Raw genomic sequence first — 19,279 nt, 5'->3', positions numbered from 1 at the left:
ATAGACAGACAGACAGACAGACAGATAGACAGACAGACAGACAGATACTTTATTGATCCTGAAGGATCCCAGTCCCAGTAGCATGATACATCAAATACACACTATAAAAATTCAACAACATAAATTCGAAAAAAACAAAAACAGCACAAACATAACCAAGATTGAAGGTAACCTGAGTTTTACATACATCAGCACATCACTTATTGTTGACGTGCATTTTTGGACACTTCTCGTGTTTGTTTTCGTGACTAAACGTAGTTTGGGAGACTCATCTGAGATTCCTCCTGATGGTAGATGGTGTAGTGTGAAACGAGTGTAAGAGATCCAGTTGTGTAGTGTGAACTGTCCGGAGATCTGAACAACTTGAAAGTTGGGTAGTTTGAACTCGACATTAGTTATCCCTAAAGTTCTAAAAGCTCTAAAACGAGTGACTGTCAGAGGTATTAGGACACCACATAAGGTAATGATGTTCTAGAAGCTCTAAGATGAACGACTGTCAGAGGAATTGAGACATTACATGAGGTAATGAAATTCGTGGTAAAATCTAGCACATTATATAAAAAAAATATTAAAAGAAATATAAAAAATATATAAAAAGGTTCTAGAAACTCTAAGAGTGACTGTTGGGAAAATTAAGGAACCACAAAAAGTAATGAAGTTCTAGATCCAAGAACAGTGACTGTTGGAGGAACTGGGACACCAAATAAGGCAATAAAGTTCTAGAGGCTGTGAATAGAGTGACTGTGGTAAAAGCTAGCACACAATATAAAAATAAAGTTCTAGAAGCTCTAAGAACAGTGACTGACACAAGAATTAAGACACCAAATAAGGTAATAAAGTTCTAAAGGCTGTGAAAAAATAGGAGGGACTGGGACACCATGTAAGGCAATGATGTTCTAGAAGCTCTAAGATGAACGACTGTCAGAGGAATTGAAACACATAAGGTAATGAAGTTCTAGAGGCTGGGAAAAGAGTGACTGTGGTAAAAACTAGCACACGATCTAAAAAAGATAGAAGTGTGAATTAGGACGCCAAAACTGGAACTGGTACACCAAATAAGTTAATGAAGTTCTAGAAGCTCTAAGATGAGTGACTGTCCGATGAATTAGGACACCACATGAAGTAAAGAAGTTCTAAAGGCTGTGAAAACAGTGACTGTGGAAAAGGCCAGCACGCAATATAAAAATGAAGTTCTAGAAGCTCTAAAACAAGTGACTGTCAGAAGAATTTGGACACCAAATGAGGCAATAAAGTTCTAGAAGCTCTAAGATGAGTGATTGTCAAAGGAATTAGGGCACCACAAAGGTAATGAAGTTCTAGAAGCTGTGATAAGAGTGACTCTCGGAGGAATTAGGACACTACAACAGGGAATGACATTCTAGAACCTCTAAGATTAGAGACCGTCAGATGAATTGGGACACCACGTCAAGTAATGAAGTTCTAGAAGCTCTGAGAAGAGTGACTGTCAGAAGAATTAGGACACCACATGAAGTGAAGAGGTTCTAAAGGCTGTGAAAACAGTGACTGTGGAAAAGGCCAGCACACTATATAAAAATGAAGTTCTAGAAGCTCTAAAACAAGTGACTGTCAGAAGAATTAGGACACCAAATAAGGCAATAAAGTTCTAGAAGCTCTAAGATGAGTGATTGTCAAAGGAATTAGGGCACCACCTAAGGTAATGAAGTTCTAGAAGCTCTGAGAAGAGTGACTGTCAGAAGAAGTAGGACACTACAACAGGGAATGACATTCTAGAACCTCTAAGATTAGAGACTGTCAGATGAATTGGGACACCACATCAAGTAATGAAGTTCTAGAAGCTCTGAGAAGAGTGACTGTCAGATGAATTAGGACACCACATGAAGTAAAGAGGTTCTAAAGGCTGTGAAAACAGTGACTGTGGAAAAGGCCAGCACACTATATAAAAATGAAGTTCTAGAAGCTCTAAAACAAGTGACTGTCAGAAGAATTTGGACACCAAATGAGGCAATAAAGTTCTAGAAGCTCTGAGAAGGGAAAGCTCTTAGAAGGTGATACTTGTCATTTGTATGATTTAAACAAATGATTATTACGATGCACAGAAAATGAATAAACAAATAAATAAACAAATAAAATAAAATGACAAAGCAGTTAGCATACGCTAGGCGTATTGGCGCGTTTCTTTTAATGACGTATTTTCCGCCACAGTACTTCCGGCCGCCGTAAGTGTGCACTTGAAACAGAAGTGTGAGGAGAGAGTGAGTGTGAGGGAGGAACTCAGAATGATTCATGTTATTCTCTAATATTCTGTAAATTATTCATATTAAATCAGCAGATATTGAAGTGGACTGTGTGTACGGGCGTGTTCAGGCGCTTTATTGGACAGTTTGCGGTGCAGGTCGAGCTGCAGGGCGGGTTTAGGTTGAAATACGCTGGGTGAGGTGGTGTAGGAGAGAGGGGAGGAATGGCGGCTCCATTAAAACCTATGAAAGGCATTTTAAAGAATAAAAGTCAGACTGAAGCGTGTGCTGAAGTCCAGCCGGAGTGCACTGAACCCGACGGACTCGCTTTATCTGAGGACGATCAACAGTAAGTACTATTAAACCTGTCAACTAACGCGGCTCTGTCTCGAATGCAGATCGGCGGTGTGTGTAGTGCACTAGATTCTGTGCTCGTTACGGTGAGTGCAGTGCCCATGTGTAGGGAACGTGGAGGGATTTGGGATTGAGCCGTTGTAATCAGAAACGCAGTGAATTACTTTACTATTGAGATCTTGTCTGATTCATTTCTGTGTCTGTTTATTGTAATGTCCATTCTTTTTTGACACTTCAGCCTCGTATATGCAGTTCAAGTTAAAAGTTTGTGTTCACTTGTCAAAAATATTCAGACATCAGCTTATGTGATTGATTCTAGACCTTAAGTTAGTCACACAGTTAGCCATAAACATGTATTATTAATCAAATACAGTACATGACCATGACCTGACCGTTGGACACGCCCATGTGAATTCTTACACAAGTCTTTCTACAGCGTTTAAGAGTGTGACTGTGGGGATTTGTCCCACTGCTGCACTGGCCTTTTTATTCTTTTTACCTGTCAGCAGCGATTATACACTGATCAGTCATAACATTAAAACCACCTCCTTGTTTCTACACTCACTCTCCATGTTATCAGCTCCACTTACCATATAGAAGCACTTTGTAGTTCTACAATTACTGACTGTAGTCCATCTGTTTCTCTACATGGTCAGGACCACCACAGAGCAGGTATTATTTAGGTGCTGGATGATCCTCAGCACTGCAGTGACACTGACATGGTGCTGGTGTGTTAGTGTGTGTTGTGCTGGTATGAGTGGATCAGAGATTTTAAACACCTCGCTGTCACTGCTGGACTGAGAATAGTCCACCAACCAAAAACATCCAGCCGACAGCGCCCCGTGTGCAGCGTCCTGTGACCACTGATGAAGGTCTAGAAGATGAGCGACTCAAACAGCAGCAATAGATGAGCGATCGTCTCTGACTTTACATCTACAAGGTGGACCGACTAGGTAGGAGTGTCTAATAGAGTGGACAGTGAGTGGACACGGTGTTTAAAAACTCCAGCAGCGCTGCTGTGTCTGATCCACTCATACCAGCACAACACACACTAACACACCAGCACCATGTCAGTGTCACTGCAGTGCTGAGGATCATCCACTATTTAAATAATACCTGCTCTGTGGTGGTCCTGACCATGTAGAGAAACAGATGGACTACAGTCAGTAATTGTAGTACTACAAAGTGCTTCTATATGGTAAGTGGAGCTGATAACATGGACAGTGAGGGTAGAAACAAGGAGGTGGTTTTAATGTTATGGCTGATCGGTGTGTATAGTGCTTATACAGTGAAGTTCGATCCCCAGGTAGGGGGGTCCAGGTCCTTCCTGTGTGGAGTTGGCATGTTCTCCCCATGTCTGTGTGGGTTTCCTCCCAGGTGAACTGGAGATACAAAATCGTCCATGACTGTTAGATATTAAACCTGAAGTGATGAATCTTGTGTGAGCTGTAACTACCGTTCCTGTCATGACCAACCACAGTGTAAAACATCACGTTATTATCCTAATAAAAATATTAATAGATAATAAACGTCCCAACTGTTGTGGACATCGGGGTCGTATTTATTTGGCTTTGGAATTAAAATATGGCTGTAAGAGCTCTCATTAGAGATTCATCCTGAAGGTACGAATGTGAGGAATTGATCTCCGTCCTTCTGAGAGACGAGACGCTGGCCGTCCAGATGAGTCCAGAAATGAAGTTCATATGAAAACAGCTCAAGGATCAGCGGCTCTTTATTAGCTTTTATATTCGACCTGATGATGAGGTTGTGTTTCCTAATCATCTGCTCCTCTGTGAAGGACTCGTGCCACGTTTGATCTTTCGTTTCAGGATTGAAGGGTCGTTGAAGACACTCGAACTTTCCTTTCAACAGGGATTTGAGCGTCACAGTGATTCCAAACGAAGACTCGAGTGCTGAATCTTAATAGAACCTGATATCAGCTTCTCTGGCACCTTCTACCAAGCTTCTGGTACGAGTCAAGCTGGATCCTAACCTCTCCACCTGGCAAAATTGGAACCATCTAACCAAATTTCTTGGTTTTTTTGGGGCACAGACTTGACCTTTGGTACGGTCCACAAATTCTGGACGTCCTGCTGGAACACCCAGATCTATCACTGCTATACCTGACAGTAGGTACAGTGTTGTTGGGCTTCTCTACCAAACGCGCTCTTGTCAATTCGGCCAAATCACTGTTGGTGCTGATTTTTAGAGCAGGGAGGGGCATCTCAGCCCATGGTCATGTAAAGCTTGATCGGCTGTGTACACTGACGCCCACGTGCATTATAGATTCCTCATGTTCTTTCAGCATCAGGTGACCGTTTTTCTTCAGACCTTGGCAGCAAGCCCACTGTTCCATGCTGTTTGCTCAGTAGATTTTAAGGAACACAAGGGAAAACACTGTATGGGCAAAAGTATTGGGACACCCGTTTTAATGACTGAATTTGTGTTTCGGGTGTAATAATTCAGTGATATTAAGAAAATGAGCAACAGTTTAGGGAAGGTCCTTTCCTGTTCTAACATGAGCAAGCTCTGTAAAGCTTCCTACACAGAGCCCTGACCTCAGCCCCACTCAACAGCTCTGGGATGGACCGGAACACCGACTGACCGATCGGCGCCCAGCCGACACAATTCCCACACACAGACACGCTTGAGTCTTGTGAGAAGCTGAAAGGATCACACAGACGTCACTCTATTTTAAAACCGAGGCGTCCACATACTTTTGGCTCCAGTGTTCAGTCTCGGGAAGAGGACGGATCCAGAAACCTTGGAGCTCTTTGCCGGTTCGTTCCCAGCAACAATAGTGCTAACGTTAGCTAACGTCCTCCACCGGTTCCCCCCCAACCTGGCATTGTTCTTATACCAGGCTCTGCCACCCAGAGGAAAATAGGGCACGCAGTCCCGGGGGGAGGGGGCGGGCGGGGGGGGGCTCCTGTACCCACACCGAAATAGTTCCAGCATGAAACAGGATTATTTAAGGATTCTTTCAAAGCTACAGAGCAGAGACCAGGACGTGGTGTTCCGACACTTCGCTTTAAACCCCTCAGAGGAGACGGGACACGAGTCCTCACGCTGAAACGGACAGAAAGTATTGGGACGCCTGATCTTTAGCTCATTGGAAATCCCTTTTCAGAAACATGGACTGTTTACATTTTCAGCATTTAGGAGATGACTTACAGCACACAGTCTAATCAGTTAAGGGTTAAGGGCCTTGCTCAAGGGCCCAACAGTGGAAACCTGGCAGCAACCTTCTGCAACGTCTACTTCTACAACTGGACTATGTAATGACCGCCTCCACTCATCTGGAAGGGCTTTTCCTAATGTTTTGGATTGTGCCTGTGAGAATTTGTGATGTTATGCACTGATGATGGATAAAGTGGGCGTGGCATCCCTGAGGTGTTCCGTAAAGTTGGGTTCCTCCATAACAAACTCATCAAATTGTCTCAAACGTTACGGGACTTAATTGGTGCCCAGGGACATTCAAGACTGGGCCTTCCCCAAACTGGATGTTCTAGGTCAGTTGGCAGTGGGTGTGGCTGAAACATATGCTGGGTCAAAAATATGTGGACAGCCGCCTAAAGGATGAATTGGCCGGTGTAAAAAGTTCTGTAATGCCATTAAACTTTGTGGTCCCTTGGCTGAGTTTGGGAAGGAGTCCCAGAGAGCAAAATTTGTCCACGTGGTCCGACGTGATCCAGGAACCAACCAAAAACAAACGGGTCTGATATAAATTAGAAGCTGCCAGAATACATTCGACATCAAAATCAACTCTGTCAATGAAACAGTGACTCCTGCTGTCTGATTGTGGCGCTGACGCGAGTGGTGAAGGAATGCCCGAGCATAGCGTGTTCTCCCTCATACGTTACGGCTTCGTGTAGGAATCCGTGATGCACATGAGGTGAAGTTTGGATGGATTTTCGGGGCGCTCGGGTGTCGTAGCGGTGTAACACGCTACCTCGCCACCGCTCGGAGCGTGAGCTTTCGGGTTCGAACGTCAGCACTGGTGTCGGTCTGGCCGGCAGTCTAACGGACCTGATTGGCCGTGCCTGAGGAGGGGAGGGAGGTCGGCTGGGTTTTCTTGCCGCTGCAGAATTGCGACCTCTGCTGGCTGGTTAAGGCGGCTGCGCGAGTGGTGGATGACGAGCAAAATAATAATACATTTACATGTTCGGCATTTAGCGGACGCTTTTATTCAAAGCGACTTGCGGTACTGTGACAGTATGTTGTCTAAGCAATTGAGGGTTAAGGGCCTCGCTCAAGGGCCCAACAGTGGACACCTGGCAGTGGTGGAGCTTGAACCGGCAACCTTCTGATTACTAGTCCAGTACCTTAACCACTAGGCTACACCTGCCCATAACAAATAAATGAATTTTAACAGCCACATGAGTAATGAACTCGTACCAGACGCCCCCTTGTGGAGCTTTACGTTACATCCTGTAAACCACAGTGGGACCAGATCACCACTGTTTTTATTTATTAAGTATATTTCATGTTGTGTTTCATTCTGATGCATCGTTTGTGTTGCCTGGGTCACAGTAACAATCATAAACAAAATGTAAAAAACCCTGACGTAAGGTACAGTGTATCACAAAAGTGAGTACACCCCTCACATTTCTGCAAATATTTCATTATATCTTTTCATGGGACAACACTATAGACATGAAACTTGGATATAACTTAGAGTAGTCAGTGTACAGCTTGTATAGCAGTGTAGATTTACTGTCTTCTGAAAATAACTCAACACACAGCCATTAATGTCTAAATAGCTGGCAACATAAGTGAGTACACCCCACAGTGAACATGTCCAAATTGTGCCCAAATGTGTCGTTGTCCCTCCCTGGTGTCATGTGTCAAGGTCCCAGGTGTAAATGGGGAGCAGGGCTGTTAAATTTGGTGTTTTGGGTACAATTCTCTCATACTGGCCACTGGATATTCAACATGGCACCTCATGGCAAAGAACTCTCTGAGGATGTAAGAAAAAGAATTGTTGCTCTCCACAAAGATGGCCTGGGCTATAAGAAGATTGCTAACACCCTGAAACTGAGCTACAGCATGGTGGCCAAGGTCATACAGCGGTTTTCCAGGACAGGTTCCACTCGGAACAGGCTTCGCCAGGGTCGACCAAAGAAGTTGAGTCCACGTGTTCGGCGTCATATCCAGAGGTTGGCTTTAAAAAATAGACACATGAGTGCTGCCAGCATTGCTGCAGAGGTTGAAGACGTGGGAGGTCAGCCTGTCAGTGCTCAGACCATACGCCGCACACTGCATCAACTCGGTCTGCATGGTCGTCATCCTAGAAGGAAGCTGACGCACAAGAAAGCCCGCAAACAGTTTGCTGAAAACAAGCAGTCCAAGAACATGGATTACTGGAATGCCCTGTGGTCTGACGAGACCAAGATAAACTTGTTTGGCTCAGATGGTGTCCAGCATGTGTGGCGTCGCCCTGGTGAGAAGTACCAAGACAACTGTATCTTGCCTACAGTCAAGCATGGTGGTGGTAGCATCATGGTCTTGGGCTGCATGAGTGTTGCTGGCACTGGGGAGCTGCAGTTCATTGAGGGAAACATGAATTCCAACATGTACTGTGACATTCTGAAACAGAGCATGATCCCCTCCCTTCGAAAACTGGGCCTCATGGCAGTTTTCCAACAGGATAACGACCCCAAACACAACCTCCAAGATGACAACTGCCTTGCTGAGGAAGCTGAAGGTAAAGGTGATGGACTAAACGCATTTGAGCACCTGTGGCGCATCCTCAAGTGGAAGGTGGAGGAGTTCAAGGTGTCTAACATCCACCAGCTCCGTGATGTCATCATGGAGGAGTGGAAGAGGATTCCAGTAGCAACCTGTGCAGCTCTGGTGAATTCCATGCCCAGGAGGATTAAGGCAGTGCTGGATAATAATGGTGGTCACACAAAATATTGACACTTTGGGCACAATTTGGACATGTTCACTGTGGGGTGTACTCACTTATGTTGCCAGCCATTTAGACATTAATGGCTGTGTGTTGAGTTATTTTCAGAAGACAGTAAATCTACACTGCTATACAAGTTGTACACTGACTACTCTAAGTTATATCCAAGTTTTATTTCTATAGTGTTGTCCCATGAAAAGATATAATGAAATATTTGCAGAAATGTGAGGGGTGTACTCACTTTTGTGATACACTGTATAGCGTATCTCTCCGGGCGCGACACTGACGGGTGTTTTTGGGGGGGGGTTTGTGCGTGTGGTTTCAGGAAGAAGTCGCAGAAATGGGACGAGATGAACATCCTGGCTACGTATCACCCGGCAGATAAAGACTACGGCCTGATGAAGATCGACGAGCCCAGCACGCCCTACAACCGGTGAGTCTACTTGCCCTGTTAGCTCCCAATCGTGCCGCTAGCGCCGCCCTTATTTGACTATATTGATTATAGACAGTGAAATGTGGTGCAGGTAGCATCGAACAACGCTGAGCAGAAGCACCTAAACATCCAGGATGTAGATCTGACGCCGGCGCTAATCCCACTGCTGACGGGATAATCATATCACACACACACACTCACACACACACTCTCTCTCACACACACACACACACACACACTCTCTCTCACTCACACACACACACACACACTCTCTCTCACTCACACACACACACACACTCTCACACACACACCACCATCACCACAGGTTATATTTCTGCTGTGTGTACCAAACAAGCTGGAGGTGAAACCTGAGCATGAGGAAAGGTCACGGTGTTTAACCTCAGACTCAGAATCCTAAAACTGCTGTTTCACTCTGAAACACATACGGGAGGGGCGAGGCGCTCCGGTCCCTCATCAGTGCTGTAGTGGCGACCTCTGCTGGCGGCTGGAGGCGCTGCACAGAGATGCTGAATAATGCATCATGCACACTGTGTTCCTACTGATCATATATGTTCCTTTACTTTTCAGGATGGTCGGAGAGGAGGACGATGATGAAGTCCACAGCGATTCAGAAGGGAACCCCGGCCTCACTGCGGACGATCTCGCCCAAAAGTATGTGTTTGTGATTTTTGGACGCACTCGGGTTTGGTGAACAGGGTCGCGTGCCCTAAATAATCTACCAGCGTTCTTCGGAAAGTTTCCTCACGTGTATATCGTGGTTATAAGCGGTGAGGGTGGAGGAGGAGGAATCACTCGTGTCTGAGAGACGCTTATAGTCCTGAGAGAAGCTTTAAGGGGAAGAAGATTTTCATGTGATGATGATGTGAAAGCACCGGCGCATCAGTGGCTACACTGACGGCATTAAAAAGTTGGTACAATGCTGGAAAAATGCATCGGAAGGCGACGATGTAGAAATTCTTAGTAAATAGAGTTTTTTAAAAAGTGCGGGGCGGCCGGGTGGAACAGCGAGATATTCCGCTAGCACACCAGCGCCGAGATTCTGAACTCTGTGGTTAGAAACTCGGCGTTTCCACCGGTCGACTGAAGATAAATTGCGTGCGCTGAATCGGGAGGAAAACGCATCGAGCGGGAGCTGCCGACCTGGCCGGGCGTCCGCACAGACGCAGTCGGGCGTGTTCGAGGGAGCGAAGGTCGGAAGTCTCCTCCCTCGGGTTGAACTTAGCTTCTCAGACCAGGGAGTCGGTTCCCCCTTACTTCAGCGGCTTTCCACAAGATGTTGGAGTGCGCCTGTGGGATTCGCTGCACTCCTTGCCTGATCACACGTGTGCGTTTGTGCCGCCCCTGTGTGCAGACTGGCGGTGGCCGAAGGTTCGGGTCCGCGCTGTATGAGGGAGGAGGAGGAGGAGGAGAGCAGCGAGGAGGAGGAAGAGGAGCTCAGTCCAGAGGATCAAGGTGGGTCACTCAGAACCTGCTCGGTGGTGTTACGCTCTGAAGGACGTCGTACGTGTTGAGGAGGAGGGCGGTGAATCGACGGCATCGATCTGCTGCAGGGTCACACTGGGGGGGGGGGGGGGGGGGACATTCCTTCATCCCCCAGGAAACATGAATAGATTACAGATGTGAGGTGTCAAAAAAGTTGGGACAGAATATAAAAGCAGTTTTTATGCTTGCAGACAGGATGAACCTGAGATGTTTCATCTTCTCTCTGGCTCGACTTCATTTCATTTATTAATAAACGTCCGTACCTGCATTTCAGACCTGCATTTCATTCCAAAAAAAAAAGTCGGGACAGTAATGCACGTCGTTGTTCTTCCTCACGGCGCCGAGGACGCCGAGCGATGACGTGTTTCTGTCCGGGGTTCAAAATTCTCCTCACGTCCTCTATCGGGGACACAGCAGGACTGCAGGCAGGCCGGTCCAGCACCCGTACCCTGTTCTTCCACAGATATGCCTTTGTGATGTGTGCGGCAGGTGGTTTTGTGGTCTTGCTGAGAAACGCATGGACGTCCGTCTTCCTTTGAGGAACGTTTTAATCATTTTCTCACACATTTGTGGACAAACTGGAGATCTTCTGGTCATCTTTGGTCCTCAGAGACCAAGAGAAGACTTTTGTGCATGCTGCTTTTGTACCAAATTGTCCCATTCTATAGTTTTTACCTCATTGTTAGCACTAAATTGCCTCCGTTCTATCTTTCTTTGGAACGTGTTGGAGTGTATCTTGGGTTCTTCCTGTCTGCAATCAAATAAAAGTCAAATGAAGTGGAAGAAACACTCCCAACACGTTTTCCATGCTGTCCCAACTCTTTCTGATCTGTACGTACTCATTTTCTCATAGGCAATGACGGATGATCCACTAAACTATAGATGCGTCCCGATGTTGTGTTTTATTATTATTATTTAATCTGATGACTGAAACTCGGACGTTCTGGAGCTGACCGTGTCCGTTCTGGGTTCCTCAGCCAAGAAGAAGCACTTTGAGATGATGAGGAAGATGCACTACAACGAAGGGCTGAACATTAAACTGGCACGGCAGCTGATCGCCAGCGAGCTGGACGAGGAGGAGGATGAAGACGAGGAGATGAAGGACGACACCGAGACAGAAGATATAAACGTAGATCCTCCTCAGGATGGTAACGAATTTTATTATTATTGTTGTTATTGTACTTGGGCGGCACGGTGGCTCGGTGGGTAGCGCTGTCGCCTCACAGCAAGAAGGTCCTGGGTTCGATTCCCAGGTGGAGCGGTCCGGGTCCTTTCTGTGTGGAGTTTGCATGTTCTCCCCGTGTCTGTGTGGGTTTCCTCCCACAGCACAAGGGCAAGTCGTAACCTGGTGGTTAAGGTACTGGACTAGTAATCAGAAGGTCGCTTGTTCAAGCCCCACCACTACCAGGTTGCCACTGTTGGGCCCTTAAGCAAGGCCCTTCACCCTCAAGTCGCTTCGGATAATGTAAATGTAAACGTTTCTGACCCCCAGCAGATTCGCTGGAGTCGTAACGGAGGACGCGGTTCTTCAGGGTGACTGAAGGTCCTGGACCGCTGGAGGACTGAACGAGGATCCGCCGCTCCATCCCGACCCTCCCGTATTAAACAAGCACTGCAATGCAAAGCCACGCCCACCCGCCGGCTTCTTCCTCTGGTGCCATCAGTGTGCTGTGTTACCGCGTCCCGCAGAAAATCGACCCGAGCTGTAGACTCCCGGCCGAGAGGTCACGTCGTGACCGTTTCCCCCACACGCGTCTCATCAGTTCTCACCAACCGGCGACTGGAACCGACGGCGACGTCCACGTTCTCCACGGACGCCAGTGAATCCCTTATAAACGTGAACGGAAATGAAATTGTACACGACGTTCCTCCTGACGTTCCTCAGACGTTCTCACTAAGAACCATGAGCTTTCTCCTGGAGCCACCAAGGATTCTGATTGGTTAGAAAATGATTTGATGTAAACTGTGTAGTAGAGCACGTTACCAGAACTCCCAAGCTCTCGGGTTCCGATCTCGGCTCTGCTATCAGCCGGCCAGGCCCCTACACAGACCCATGATTGGCTGTGTCTGTAAAGGGAGGGACAAATGGGGTTCATGTCGATTGGTCGAGGTTGTCGAGACCTGTGTTGTGCACCACCATCGATCAGCCAGCAGAGCCCCACCATACAAGCCTATAATTGTCTGTATAGGTGCCCGGCTGGCCGATAGCAAAGCTGAGATTCGAACTCATGATGTTAACTCTGGTGAACGCCACCCGAGCGCCCAAGTCAAACATTCGTTAGATATGAATGATGTGAGGGGTAAACTGATCCATTTTTCACAAACTAAAACATAAAAGCGGTTCGTATGTTGTTTACAGCCGTGAAATGTAAATTTTAGGAATCTTTTATTGCCCCTATTACGCCCCAGTTCCCCCCCCAGCACTGGTTACATCCAGCACTGCTCCACACACAGGAGCGTCGGAGGCGATTTGACCCCCGTTATGACATTTTAGTCCCTCTAGATCAGGGTTTTTCAAAGTGCAAAATAATAATAATTGAATAAACTTGTACATTAACGCCCCCTTGTGGAGGCTTTATGTTACAGCTTGTAAACCACAGTTAGACCAGATTTGTAAAACCCTGATCTAGATAGATAAAAAATCTGAATTTATTATTAATGTAAACGTGAACATGAATTTATTGTAGAAGTTTGAAGACTCCAGGGAGGGCGTGGTAACCACACGTCTGATGGTCTGAGGTTGAGGTAGGAGGAACGTCGTGTGCAGTGCGGTTCTGTTCTAATTCTAAGTCTTTATCTTTGGTTGGTTGGTTGAGCTCTACTGTACACGTGGCGTCGTGAGCGATCATTAAATCTGTGCTTTAATCATCATCGGCTAAACGGCGGCGCTTTTCTAATTTATTATCAAACTAAACTGTATGAACTACTGAGTCCAGATTTCAGGATCGTCCAGGATCGGATCGACTGTCGATTCTTCTAGGAACGTTCTGGAGGATTCCTTGAAGGACGATTTTTTCTAAGTTAAGGGGCTGTACTGAGCAGTTTGCTTAATTGGTGCACTGTGAGTGGTTTAGTTCCACACCACGTAGCAGACACGATGCAATTCGGGACGCAGCCTGAAAATCCCTTGTAAACGGTAAAAATAAAGTGTGAAGTGTGTCTCTGGACAGGTAAATAGAACTGAAGCAAACAGTAAGCCTATTTCCCAAACGTTCACTTTTAAGACATTTAAGATGTAAATAAAACTTCAGTCCCGATCAAACCCTAAATATTATCTGCTTCAGTTTTCTTCTGGTTCAAGTAATTCACACCTGATTTTATTCATTATGATCCCCTACATTCATTCAGTGTCTGTTTTACCACCGCTTTATCCTGGTCAGGGTCGCGGTGGGTCTGAGTTATAGCGGCGAGAGGCAGGAAACACTCCGGACAGGTTGCCAGTTCATTCGATTTTCATTTTCCCTTCATGCACTACAGTCTTAAGCAGGCGTGTGTTTTGATTTTATGGGTGCAGATTTTGCCATTTTTTTCTGTACAGAGCCGCATTACAATAAACACGCCGACGAGTTTCAGATCATCAAGGTTTCGTGTTCAATATGAACATCGTGAGCAGAAGCAGCTCGACGTTCAGAATGACGTTCGAGTCTCGGCTCTGCTATCGGCCGGCCGGGCGCCTACACAGACATGATTGTCTGTGTTTGATGTTGGGAGGGCTGAAAGTATCCTCGTTACTGCTGCAGTGGCGGCCTCTGCTGGCTGGTCGGGGCGCTGCACAGAGACGGTGAATAATGGAGAGCAGTGCGTGACTCTCTGTACTGTCTGAACACATCGTGCAGTAGAGGAGATGCAACGGGAATTGGATATGACTAGATTGGTAATACAGTATAATAATGTGGTTTCTATTGGCTGGTTAAACTCTGGGCACAGAGCAGTGGGCGCTCAGAACTTAAAATGCTGGACCAGTAATCGGAAGGTTGCTGGTTCAAGTCCCCCCACCTAGTTGCCACTGTTGGACCCTTAACCTTCAATTGCTTCTATAGAACTTAGAATAAAGCTTCTGCCAAATGGTGTAAATGTAACTCAATATAATCTTCATCTCCCAAGTTCTCCAGTTCCCAATTGTGAATCCTTCACTGCGTGCTTAAGTACTAATCTGATTAAGGAGATCCGGATCACCACACGCTCCCGTCTGACATGCATGCAATCTGCTGACCATTCTTATCACCTACCAGTGTTGGGTCCCCACACAGAGAGCCGTATTGCGTACGGAGAGCCACGCTAAGCTCCACTCGTGCGGTCATCCAGATTAGTCCCAGAGATTCGCCTGATTGTGTTAGTCTGGTTCCCGCCAGGTCGGTGGCTCTGCTAATATTCGAACTCTGCTGCCCCACCCAAAAAATACATTTATTTAATGATGATGTACAGTGACACTCGTCAGAACATGTAGTTTTTATTTATGATGCTAAATCGTTGCTATAAACACCAGTCAGCTCATCAGCTTCCTTTGCTTCTGGCTGCACTGCTCAACTAAACCTTAATGCACAAATGATTATAAACTGTGGTAAACAACACACATCGTAAACCTGTGTTTTTTCTTGCCTGAACGTTTAGGTTTGTTCACTCGTCTCTTGACTGTAGCAGCACTTTTGTTTACATGATTAATTTTTTGGTGTGTGATATTTTGCCGTCGGCTCGTCTTGTCCGTAACCTCCGCTCATCCAGCGGGCTCTGACACTGAGCAATCTAATAAAGAACATCAGAGTAATAATAAATAATCAATATCAGACGGTGGTGGGACTGAAATCGTCCGGGTTTGAAGTGTGGTGGTGGTTGGGAGGGTTCTGGGTGTGTGCAGAAGGGCTGGATGAAGAATCCTCTGTATGTTTGTGTACGTTTGTAAATCTTTATATGTGTGGGATTATTTTCTCATGCCGTCTCGTTGCCTTTCTCTTTCTCTTTTTGCTTTTTTTTTTTTAGACTCTGGCACCTTTAATAACATCTTCACTTTTTTTTTTAATGTTTGCATGTTCTCCACCTTGGGATATGTAAATTCATCATTATTAAAGTATGATTTGAAGAATCGTGTCAAACTGAGTTATTTCTCTCGATTTGCTTCATCAATAAACGGTTTCACTTGCTTCACGTGTAAAAGTAAAAATTCTACAGCTCTTTAGACATGTCCAGTTCCCACCACTGCATTGTCAGTTTCTGCCTTTTGCACTATGAGGACAGTGGATTACTACACGCCTCCACAGCACATATTAAGCTAATAACCAGCCAGCGAGGCATACTGAGGAACACACTGTACTCTTTAAGTATTCCTCCACCACTCATGCCAGTGCCTTGACCAGACAGTAGGAGTCACTGTTGCTGCAGCAATGAGGTAAATCCCTGTCTGCCCTGTACTGCTTCTCCCATTTAAGCACCCCGGTACACGTACAGATCCAACAGTCCTTCCAAAACGTGATTTTTGGGAGGATGGCTGAAACAGATTAGACATTAGGTTAGGAGGTGCACTTGTCAGCACTCTCAGTGCAGGTCCCAAGCCCAAATAAAACACAAGAGTTGTGTCAGGAAGGGCATCCAGTGTAAAAAAACTGTGCCAAATCAGGTATGCGGACCAGATCTGCCGTGGCGACGCCTAAATATGAAAACAGCCAGAAACAAAACAAAACAAAGGAGCAGTTTACACTACAATCGGAATTTTTATTTTCTTTTAAGCTGAAGTCATTACAAACACAATGACCAAAAATATCTCTAGATAGACGTGATGTTTATTCATCTGAGGTATTTTGTTGGTTTTTATACTTATTTCAGGTAAATAAAAGGTACTAGTAGTAAAAAACGACCATTTTAATGTATTAATCTATGGAACATAATGTATATTTAATAAGCACAAGGGACGGCACAGTGATGCAGCTGGTGGTGTGGGTGCCTCACAGCAATGTGAGTCCTGTGGACCTGGGTCAGATACTACCTGTAAGAGGTTTTGTATGTTCTCTCTCTCTGTGAATCCTGGTAGGCCAGTTTCCTCACACCTCTCTAATTACGCTTCAGGTGAACTAGCAGTGAGTGAGGTGAGTCTGGGTTAGTGTGTAATGTTCTGTGTTGTGGAATCAGACTGTCCAGGGTGGGTTATAAATTAACACAACTGTACAACTTCGGCTAAAAGAGCATTGTTAATATAATACAGCACTGTGTTTTGTGGAAGGCTCCATGTCCACTGCGATACAGATCAGAATAAAGCAGTTATTAAGTCGAAAAATAGACGTAATATGTCAGAAACGAGAAGACCAGCTTCGGTAGAGTCAAAGCTCCGGCCATTTTGTTCTCCACTGAGTTGATGCAGTTCCAACTGTGGCCGCTAGAGGGAGAACTGACTGACTAGAACTAAACGCCTTGAACGCAGGGAATTTTATTTTTATCGTTTTATTTTATATGAATATATTTTATATTAACAAATAGTTGATTTCCACTCCACTTTAATATTTAATTATTTACAAACAATTAGGTTCTGGTGTAATGAGTGTTCCATTCACTTTAGTCTATCTTGTAGTAGTACAATCTAAATGTGCGGCACAGTGGCTCGGTTGGTAGCACTGTCGCCTCACAGCAAGAAGGTCCTGGGTTCGACCCCAGCTGGGGCGGTCTGGGACCTTTCTGTGTGGAGTTTGCATGTTCTCCCCGTGTCCGTGTGGGTTTCCTGCGGGAGCTCCGGTTTCCTCCCACAGTCCAAAGACGTGCAAGTGAGGTGAATTGGAGACACTAAATTGTCCATGACTGAGTTTGATATAAACGTGTGAACTGATGAATCTTGTGTAATGAGTGACTACCGTTCCTGTCATGAATGGAACCAAAGTGTTAAACAAATCCTAATAAACAAACAAACAAACAATCTAAATGGCTCTGTTTATGATATAGAAGGACATTCATTTATTTCATCAACCTCTTTATCCTGGATTTGGTGCCAGTTGATATTCACCAGATCGTTAATTAACTCACTCACATTTGAAGTCAAAGCAAGCCGTAGCCTAGCGGTTAAGGTACTGGACTAGTAATCAGAAGGTCACTGGTTCAAGCCTTACAGCTGCCAGGTTGCTGCTGTTGGGCCCTTGAGCAAGGCCCTTAACCCTCAGTTGCTCAGACTGTATACTGTAATGTAAGTCCAAGGGGTTGAACATTTCAGACTGCAACTGTATTAGGGTGGCCACTTCTATAACCCCCAAAAGAAGGGCAGGACAGTGGGTAGTCAGAACCTCAGTTTATATAATTGTGATGCAACCAAATAAACTGGAAAATCTCCACATTTGGACTTGTAGCCTAGTGGTTAAGGTATTTGACTAGTAATCGACAGGTCGTGCCAGGTTGACACTGTTGGGCCCTTGAGCAAGGCCATTAACCCTCAATTGCTTAGACAATATATTGTCACAGTACTGTAAGTCGCTTTGGATAAAAGCGTCCGCTAAATGCGAAAAATGTAAATGTGATACTTTAGTACAAAAAGCCTGAAATTCATCTTTCCTGAATCCTCCAAATGAGTCGGATGCTGAGTGACACTGTACGCTGTTTTTTGTTTTGGTGTGTTGACAGCATTAACGGTTATTAAAACTTAATTAACATAATTAACAAGCATTTCAGGGCTGGACGTTTCACAATAAAGTGGTGGATGTCCTGACGGAAAGTGACAGCTTTAAACCAATCAAATACCAAAGTCATTTCTTTTGACATGCTCATGCCAAATCAATTCTGATCGTTACAGGCGTCTGATTAGCTTCCAAAAGAGGACGAATGCATGACTGTCCAGGCATTGTGCTGGACTGTGGACAGGCAGATGAAAAACTTGATGTATGGACACCCTAACTGTGGTGCAGTTCATTGATTTTTAGTTTACTGTGTATCTGTTCCTGCTGCTTTTAGGTCATCCTGCAACTCTTTCTGAGTGACAAGACTCTTTTAGCTTTCTTAACTTCTTTATTCTTAATCTAAGAGCAAGTTGTGAAATGTTTTGTGACACACCAGGCTGGGGATGACTTGTGCTTCTGTTAACTTGTTTGTTTGCTGCAGCTTTGTTGCTTTTTCCATTGAAGTGTTTAATCGTTTCTGAGAACTTTAAGAAGCTCCTTCACTTTTAACCTGATTGCAACTTGTGGCGTGAAATCTTTCAACCAATGGCAGCATTAATATTTAGAACTTTTACTAATATACATTTAAATACAGTGTCCGGATCACTAACATAGTAACTAAATGCATTTGTTTGGGGACAGTGATAGCTCAGTGGTTAAGATACTGGACTAATAAACCGAAGGTTGCCGGTTCAAGCCCCGCCACCACCGAGTTGCCACTGTTGGGTCCCTGAGCAAGGCCCTTAACCCTCAATTGCTCATCGTGTAAGTCGCTTTGGATAAAAGCGTCTGCTAAATGCTGTAAATGTAAATGTTTGCGTGTAAATACTCCGTTTGTTTATATTTACAAGTATAAAGTTAAAAGACATGTGTATCACAGTTTAACGGGTTTATTCGCACTAAAACTACTGTAGATTAAACAATAAAATTAAATGTTGTTGAATACTTAGATGTTTTTATTTGTTTGATTGTATTCCGTTATACGCTCACGCTGCCCACGTGGTTTTAGGACCTGACGAGCACATGGATGCAGCATATGCTAAACCACCAGGATACCCGGATGAAACGCTTGTATTTGATTTGCCAGCGACCCGGCGTTGATCTGTGGGATATGTAGTACGCGAAATCAGAATATCCAGATCTAAAACGAGTATAAACATTATAAAAATAAAATCTAAACTTTTATAAACAAGTGGACAAATTTAGTATCTCTAAATAACACTTTATAATGTTGATAATG

The 19,279-nt window shown here is 45.0% G+C and overlaps 1 protein-coding gene across 1 annotated transcript; it reads left to right on the top strand.

The window, feature by feature from the left end:
- Window positions 1–2,228: 2,228 nt before the first annotated feature.
- Window positions 2,229–15,496, top strand: ppp1r2 (protein phosphatase 1, regulatory (inhibitor) subunit 2). Its single transcript, XM_063012995.1, has 6 exons — window positions 2,229–2,565; window positions 8,807–8,914; window positions 9,503–9,586; window positions 10,287–10,387; window positions 11,395–11,565; window positions 11,910–15,496. Exons 1-6 carry the CDS (start codon window positions 2,441–2,443, stop codon window positions 11,927–11,929), a joined length of 609 nt encoding a protein of 202 aa, XP_062869065.1. The 5' UTR covers window positions 2,229–2,440; the 3' UTR covers window positions 11,930–15,496.
- The last annotated feature ends 3,783 nt before the right edge of the window (window positions 15,497–19,279 follow it).

The sequence above is a fragment of the Trichomycterus rosablanca genome, chromosome 17 (assembly GCF_030014385.1).
Source record: "Trichomycterus rosablanca isolate fTriRos1 chromosome 17, fTriRos1.hap1, whole genome shotgun sequence".
NCBI classification, from domain to species: Eukaryota; Metazoa; Chordata; class Actinopteri; order Siluriformes; family Trichomycteridae; genus Trichomycterus; species Trichomycterus rosablanca.
Note: the sequence above shows the minus strand (reverse complement) of the source record. Positions and strands in the feature narration are given on the sequence as shown.